This window comes from Mchenga conophoros, linkage group LG17 (assembly GCF_057382185.1).
Source record: "Mchenga conophoros isolate Kocher_MC1m ecotype Shallow Benthic linkage group LG17, M_conophoros_male_GT1.1, whole genome shotgun sequence".
In the NCBI taxonomy this organism is placed as follows: Eukaryota; Metazoa; Chordata; class Actinopteri; order Cichliformes; family Cichlidae; genus Mchenga; species Mchenga conophoros.
The window spans coordinates 870,982-878,684 of NC_140542.1; the positions used below are offsets into that span (position 1 = coordinate 870,982).

Below are 7,703 nucleotides of genomic sequence, written 5' to 3' on the forward strand. Positions count from 1 at the left end.
ACACCAATGTTAATCTTGTTGAATGAACAAATGTAATTTATGTCTGTAGTACTTACACCAATCATGTTTCAGTTAGTGTTTGTATTGCTTATGTAAACATTACTTTTAATTAAATTAATGAAACATACATAAATGATAACTTGCAAAACCATCTTTTATTTTGCTTGAACATTCTTAAAACAGTTGGCAGGATCCCAGTTCAGCCTAGCTTTCTCCCCTTTAACGATCTCATACCAAGACCACAGAACTTCCAGATCAAGACATGCTGACTGAAAGAAAAAATACAATAAAATAACCCTAACCCTAATAATAAAAATGAAATAAGTCTGTTGAATAGTTTGCAGACAAAAAATATTATCCCCAAAGCAACTTTCGTAAAATGTAGTAAAATATGCATTGCAAACAACAATATGAATTTTAACACAATTTACAGCTCAGACACAACATTCAACATTACTATAATATTACAACATTACTATGTTGCTTGCATACATTAGTCCTCCATTTAATAAGGCTGTATCCATTAATAGTGACTTTATGCTATTTAACGTGTGGAGAAAACATTAAATTTTGAGCATAACTGCTCCACTCAAACAATTTGTGAAAACCAGTGTGCATTTGCCTTTGTAACAATTGCCATCTGGCAAAAATCAGTGTTTACACTTCAAGTGTATAAGACTTTAAGTTATGGACAAACAATCTTTGTATAATAGCCACAGAGCAAACCACATAGTTTATATGAACATTTTATAACTTACAATTTTAAACTTTAAAACAGTAAACACATATTTGCATTGCAGAAACCTTGAAAAAAAAAATATCTGGCTTGCATGAGTCCGTTTCAAGCTCATTCACCCCATTAGCTTGTTTTTTAGGAACTGTGCCTTGGATGACAACCTCTGTCCATCCAGCTTCATGATAATCTTTTGCAAGACTTCAAAAGTGCATTTGAGCTCCGGTGGGTAGCTTAGGTTCAGACAGTATATCAGTCCAAATAACAGAGCACAAGCAATTGCAATGCTCCTCAAACCAGTGAGAACCTCCACGCCTTCAATCAGGACACCGATGTTCTCTGGGTCATCTCCAGGCTCCGCACCCTCCTGATGTATGACATACACTCCCATCACAGTTTGTTCCATGGCTTCAGTGTTGGCCTCAGTGTTCTGTGACGTAAAATATAATAATACATTTGTTTGAGTCTAGATATGAAAAAAAAAAAAGGAATTCAGCAATCAGCGTGAATATGCTGATATATTTACTAAATTCTATGTCTCTGGTTTCACACCTCAGAAATTTGACATGAAACAAAACAAGGACCAATTGCAATATCTTTTATTCACACGTGGTGTCACATTTTACCATTTCATATATCGAAATTACCCATAACTCCTGGAGCAAATTACATAACACAGAACAACTTGTGAATGTAACTGACCGTATATTCCTTCACAAGTTTCTCATGGTCTTCATTCAGGTAGACACACAAGGACTTCAGGATGCATGCTCGTCTTGTATGTATTGTGTCATCCTAAGAAAAAAAGGGAATCCACAATGACAATATTTAGCTTTTAGGCAGCAGTTTGAAAAAGGAATACTTAGTTTGGAAGAGTCCAAAAGGCCACATGGTAAATAGACTGGTTCTTATATAGCGTTTTTCTACTCAGAGCACTCAAAGCTGCCTTTATACAACAATTCATTCACCCAATCACTTTTTCTAAACTGTTTAAATGGCCTGTATTTATATAGCGCTTTACTAGTCCCTAAGGACCCAAAAGCGCTTTACATATCCAGTCATCCACCCATTCACACACTGGTGATGGCAGCTACATTGTAGCCACAGCCACCCTGGGGCGCACTGACAGAGGTCGAGGCTGTCGAACACTGGCGCCACCGGGTTTAGTGCTTACTGTCTAACATTCATACACATTCACACTCCGATGAATGCATCGGTGAGCAACTTGGGGTTAGTATCTTACCCAAGGATATTTGGCATGCACACTGGAGAAGCTTGGGACCAAACCGCCAAGCTTCTGATTAGTAGCTGACCTGCTCTACCACCTGAGCTACAGCCACCTCGAAACATCTGTCTAAACCAAATCAGATACAAAATGAGGCAACTAAACACTAATGTTTTTTTTGGGTTTTTTTCCCCATTTTGATCAAAATTAACCATACGATTTTATCAATTACTTATTAATATAAGACTGATGCTTATATAATTTGTATAAAATATGAAAACGTCTTAGCACTTTTGCCTACCATATGTATAGATATCTTTGCTCATAAAATTGCCAGATTATGGGCATAAAAAGTTCTTAAGCACAGATCTAACCCACCTTGGAGATGGCCACCATGATGTGTCTCATTTTTCTGCCAGCCACCCCACCTTTGCCTCGAAAGAGCTCCATCATGCGTGGAGTGTACAAGTCTAGCTCATAAAAGAATCTAGATAGCAGCGGTACTGTCGATATGCGCAGGAATTCCTTGTCAATCTGAAAAACATGAACAATGCACTTATAATATGCACCAGAGGAAGGACATACCAGGAATTATTAGCTGTTTTATCACTGTGTTATGTCAATATTAGTGAAGCAAGAAATAACTGGTCAACCATAAACACACTCTAAAAGTTAGACATATAGGACATGCACCTCTTTCTCGGTGAACAGAGCTGGCCATCTGCTTTTAAAATCTGCAATGAAGGGCTGTCCTTGAATAACTTCTTGCCTTCTGTACGAAAAAGTCTTCTGCATTTTCATTGTCACTATATTGTCATTGTTTCTCTTCTGAACCTCTGAAAGCAGTGCAATTCTCTCTTTTTCCAGGCTGTCAGTGGTTTCTCCTTTTGGATACTGCGGACAGTAATTGACTTCTGCTCTTCTAGGCTTTTTCACATTCAATGCTGCCTTACTTTTGTCTTGGGCCTTGTTCTTTAGTGAATTTACCAACACCTCAGCACAGCCCAGGCCTCTCAGTTTGGTGCGGACATTGGCCATTTTATACTTGAGGCTAATTTTCCAACCATAACAGCCATTAAAGGATCCCTGCTCCCTCAGACAAGGATGCTGTTTGACAAGGGCTTCTGCAACTTCATTCAGGTCATTGTCAGTTGGATAGACTTTAAATTTTATTATTTCTTCAGCCAGCCTTTCTAAAAGGTGGGATTTCAGTTTTGGTGAGGGGGTCAAATGAGTTCCACCAGCAATGAACTCAGCATTGGCCTTTTCAAGTTGCAGTTCAGCCTCATAGCTGAAACGAGGGACTGTGAAGACACTTGGCCACACTGACAGTCGTGTAGACGGTGATGAACCTGACGATGAAACGGGCCTTGTATTGTCTGTGTCTGAAGAGCTTGAAAGGGAATGTGTTGGACTTCGCACTGGTTGACATGTCACTCCATCTTCTGTAAAACTTTGCAACTGCACACTATCCAAGTATACAACCTTTAAAGTTGCTTTATCATTAATTTCAGAGATCGCAGTCAGATTTACAAAACCATTTCCGAAATCAGGATCTTGATATTGAAGACGAAAATCCTGTTGCACTCCAAAATTTGTCTTTATTTCCTGACACAATTCCTCAATGGAGTCTGATATCCCAGCTGGTAAAATTAGTTTCCTGGCATCATCTTCTCCGAGAATGATCCTCAGTCTTATGGGCTGGGCCATCATGCTGACCTGGACAAATATCAAATATTTAAAAAATAAATAAAGATGTACTCATTGACTATTGTGCGAGTGTGTGTAACAAATTCTAATGTCAACGATAATTTGATGATGTCACCTTGGCCTCGAGGAATTTTTTTACTGGAGAAGTGAATAGTGCATTTTCCAGATTTGTCTTGCATTCTTCTAATTAATGACAATTCTTGCATAAGATGCTTAAAAGAAATCTACTCTCAATAAATTAAGTAGCAATTGGTCTTCAAAGTATGATGTATTATTTACTGTGCCAGGTGATATAGGGGGAAAATACTTACAAACATCACTCCTGTTTACCCTGCAAGTTAGTGTGTCTCTTCAGAGTAACCAGACGCAGGCCTCCCACTGAATAGGCAGCTAACGGGTAGTCATCGAGTAGTTCCCCATGCTCAATCAGAGACACCTCTCTCGCATGTGACATGTCAAGCTCAAAAGCTCTGAAGTGCTCTCGATACCAAGCAGAGAACTTTTTTGCAAAAAAGTATATTCTGCCATGCAAAATAAAAATCTGCAGAATTTCTGCAAACTCTGGCAAACCAAATATTTGCCCATGAACAACTATCATTCCTGTGCTGTAGTTCATGCCATTGTATGACACGCTTTTTGTAATATGGACATCAGTTTCATCTGGTAATCTTTGCTTTATAGCTACTGCGATATCACTTTTCAGAACATCAATTGGTACTGATGAGCCAACATTTACCATTAAAGGTGTCTTAAGGTCAGAAGAGTGCAAGTCAGAGGCAATCACGAGCTGATGTTTTTTGGCAAGTGTAACAGGTATGTTCTTAAAACAGTTTGTATGGCGAGCAATTTGTTTAAAAAAACTATGTTTCGCCTCAAATCTCATTGTCCATTTGTGGACAAGAGGCCCAAAATGCCGAATCAGAGCAGGGTAGTGCTCCAAATAATGATGTTTAGGGAGAAGACTGTTGTTTGGAAAAAGTTCTTGGTATCTCTGGCGATGTTCACTGATTTTACACTCAAGGTATGAAATCGACTCATCAGACTGGACAGGGGCTACAACAAGCTCCACAATGTCCTTCAGATCCAAAACAATATGCCATGCAGGTTCATCCTCTGGAACAAGTGGACCAATAATTAGAGGCAACAAACGAAGCAGAGACCAATTTTCATGTGCATTTCCACCAATATTTTTTTTTAATGAGAAAGTCTGGGGAATTGCATGAGGCCGGTTGGTTTTATCTGCCCATTTATACTCAAAATTTTGGATCAAGTTGTTAAGTTTTTCTAAGGTGAAATACCTTTTAGAGATTAAAAAAGAAAAACAATGCGCAAGCTCCACTGGTATTATGCCCTCTAGCAGATCATGTGCTACATCTGGAGGGTAGCCTGCAGTGACATGAAAATGGCTCAGATTCTTACTCAAAATACAATCTCGCTTAACTCCACAACAAGCACTTGCTGTTTCTTGTGCACGCTTCAAATGGAATTCATGAAGTTCCGGTGTTCTACGCTCAAAATCACCAGCAGTCACTGACTTTATTTCAGATTTTTTAGCTGTACAGAATCTGCATATGTATTCAGCAGAAAAACTTTCCACAAAACCTGCCAGCCCATGGGCTCCTAGGTTGTCAGCTATGACGCAGCTCACAGTTCCTTTAATACACTCGTTCAACTGACTGATGAACACACCATGTTGCTCCAAAGTTACCAGATCTCTCAAAAGTGGATCAAAGACTTTTTCAAACCCAAATGTCCTCAAATCTTCACTCTTGCAAAGGATTGCCAAATAAATGGATGAAAGGGCTGAATGAGAACCAGGTGGTAAATTGCCCAAGACCCAATATACACCACAAAGCTTGTGCTTTTTCCGTGAGGTCCCAAGAGGATTACAAACCTCAAAATCATCAATATAAAGGTTAATAGAAATTCTCAACTTCTCACCATCTAGAAAGCTATTTCTTTTATAATGCTCCCCATCTCGAAAAGATCTGTAAACCCTCTGATCACCATTCAGATTCTCTCTATTTTCTTGAGCTATTTGTTCTTCAATCACTCTATCCAGCAATTTATTGTGACTCAATATTTCCTGCAATAACTGTAATAAAGGGATGTACTGAAATGACTTCCTTTGGTCTATCGATAAAAAATACTCAACAGGCTCTACAACCCTAAAATTTTGTATGTAGTATAGTTTTCTTTTATAAGGAGTGGCAAGAGGGCCACACTTTCCCAATATTTTAGCCACAGGGTTAGAAACACATACAGAATTTGCAAGCTCTTCAATAACAGCCTGACTAATATGGAGGTTATGGCTCTTAAAAATTTCTGTAATTGTACGTTTTGTCAGAGGTACACTAGCTGAACTCAACAGAAAAACTAACTCCTCTAAGAACTCATCTAATCCTTTTGCTGGAACATGAAATATGTGTTACAATTTCAACAATATTACTGCTAATTTCCGTCCAATTAGTTCGGGCTGATTTTCAACAGCACTATTATCACATTCTGTCACTGACTCACTTTCAAATTCACCATAGGATACATCTTCAGAACAGCTAGCCCTTACGTTATCAGAGGACTCTATCACTTGAACTGGGTCCACACGTGTAACTACACTAGCTTTAAAATCTTTAAGTGTGTGTGGATGATGCTTCCTCTTTTTGTGTGTATAAAATGTATTGTAAATATTTGTCTTGAAAGGGCAACCAAGAAACACACAACTAACTGTCTCGTTACTTCGCAGATGTGTTCCAATATGGACAAAAAAATCTCTCTCAGAGAAGAGGTCACTGCAGTCACATAACTCACATTTAAAAGTTACTGAACTTGAAGCTGTCTGTGTAAACTGAGATGAATGAGCTTTATAGACATGAGTGTTCAGTCCACTCCAAGTCTTAAATGTGCACGGACAATTAACATATATGCACAGATAATGTTGACCTATTCCGTAATGATGATGTAGTTTATAATGTTGAAGTAATTTGTACCTGCTGCTCTCTCTGGTAACACAATGCTTGCACTGCCACATACACGTCACTGATAAAAAATGAAATATGCATTAGAAAACATCAAGGAGATTAAACTTCTGCATCATCCAAAAAAAATAAATAAATAACATAATAATAATAATAATAATAAGGCAAACATGAACTTACCATGTATTGTTGAGGAGGTGCATAAGAATCTCAGAGCATGGGAATGTGGCTTTATTTTGTGATGTATTTTCTGGGGAGAGAAATTAATTAAAACAAAGTTATTACTCTGACAAATTTGTGTTAATATCTACATACTGTGAAATGTGAAGACTGTTACGGTGCGTACACACTGAACGCGATAGACGCGACCAGAGCTTCAGGTTTATATGTAAAGTCAATGGAGGAGCACGATGAAGCGCGACTGGGGGTCCAGCTAAACTTCGGAAGCAGAGTTGCATTGAGAAAACGCTTTTCTGCCTACTTCACACGACTGACGCCTTTGAAGCGCGAAGTAAAATACGCACTGCAGTTTGTGTGGTGCATTTTGTGCATTCGCGCTTATCACGTCTACCGCTCGAGCTGGTAAAATCTGCGGGACAGCAGCTCCTCAAACTCGGCAAGGGACAGAAGGTGGTACAGCTGAAAGCGGCCGTCATCCAGACGGAGCTTCTGGAGCAAGTGGTGAAACTCACCAAACTGCTCACGCTTGTGGAAGACCTGATGGACCCAGGTACAGTGAGGACGTCCTTTAGGCACTGCTCTGCTCTCCACAGCAAATAGAGAAGGGAGACTCTTTCTTCAAACGCTAGATTGACAGCTGCCATTTTAATAACATACCGTCTGGCACTACTTCCTCCCAGATCTCTTCTTCATACGCGTGAAAATTGCATATAAACCTCGACCAGTTCATGCTGGACGCGCTTCGAGGTGCAAATGTGCACGAGATCAGCTAGGGGCATCTATCGCGTTCGGTGTGAACGCACCGTTAGTCAGCCTTAATGCAGAGCACCAGAGAAACTATAACCCAAACAATTATCCACCTAAATCATTCTGAATTCAA

General features: G+C 39.2%; 1 protein-coding gene across 2 annotated transcripts; it reads right to left on the minus strand.

Annotated features, from left to right (window-relative positions):
* Positions 1-695: 695 nt before the first annotated feature.
* On the minus strand, positions 696-6,885 carry LOC146554811 (uncharacterized). Of its 2 annotated transcripts, none has more exons than XM_085251849.1 (4): positions 6,824-6,885; positions 6,656-6,704; positions 1,436-1,528; positions 696-1,163 (listed from the first exon to the last, which is right to left on the minus strand). In XM_085251849.1, exons 1-4 carry the CDS (start codon positions 6,844-6,846, stop codon positions 852-854), a joined length of 477 nt encoding a protein of 158 aa, XP_085107975.1. In that variant the 5' UTR covers positions 6,847-6,885; the 3' UTR covers positions 696-851. The 2 variants fall into 2 exon arrangements, with proteins under 2 accessions (XP_085107975.1, XP_085107974.1); XM_085251848.1 differs by lacking the exons at positions 6,656-6,704; positions 6,824-6,885 and adding exons at positions 2,337-2,492; positions 2,652-3,098.
* Positions 6,886-7,703: the final 818 nt, after the last annotated feature.

What these genes read in the sequence shown, in the direction of transcription:
- LOC146554811 (XM_085251848.1), bottom strand. Translation starts at nt 2,996, where the DNA reads ATGGCCAATGTCCGCACCAAACTGAGAGGCCTGGGCTGTGCTGAGGTG. An exon ending in TCATGGTGGCCATCTCCAAG is followed by an intron (nt 1,529 to 2,336) that starts GTGGGTTAGATC and finishes TTTTTTTCTTAG; the next exon opens with GATGACACAATACATACAAG. An exon ending in AACTTGTGAAGGAATATACG is followed by an intron (nt 1,164 to 1,435) that starts GTCAGTTACATT and finishes TTTACGTCACAG; the next exon opens with AACACTGAGGCCAACACTGA.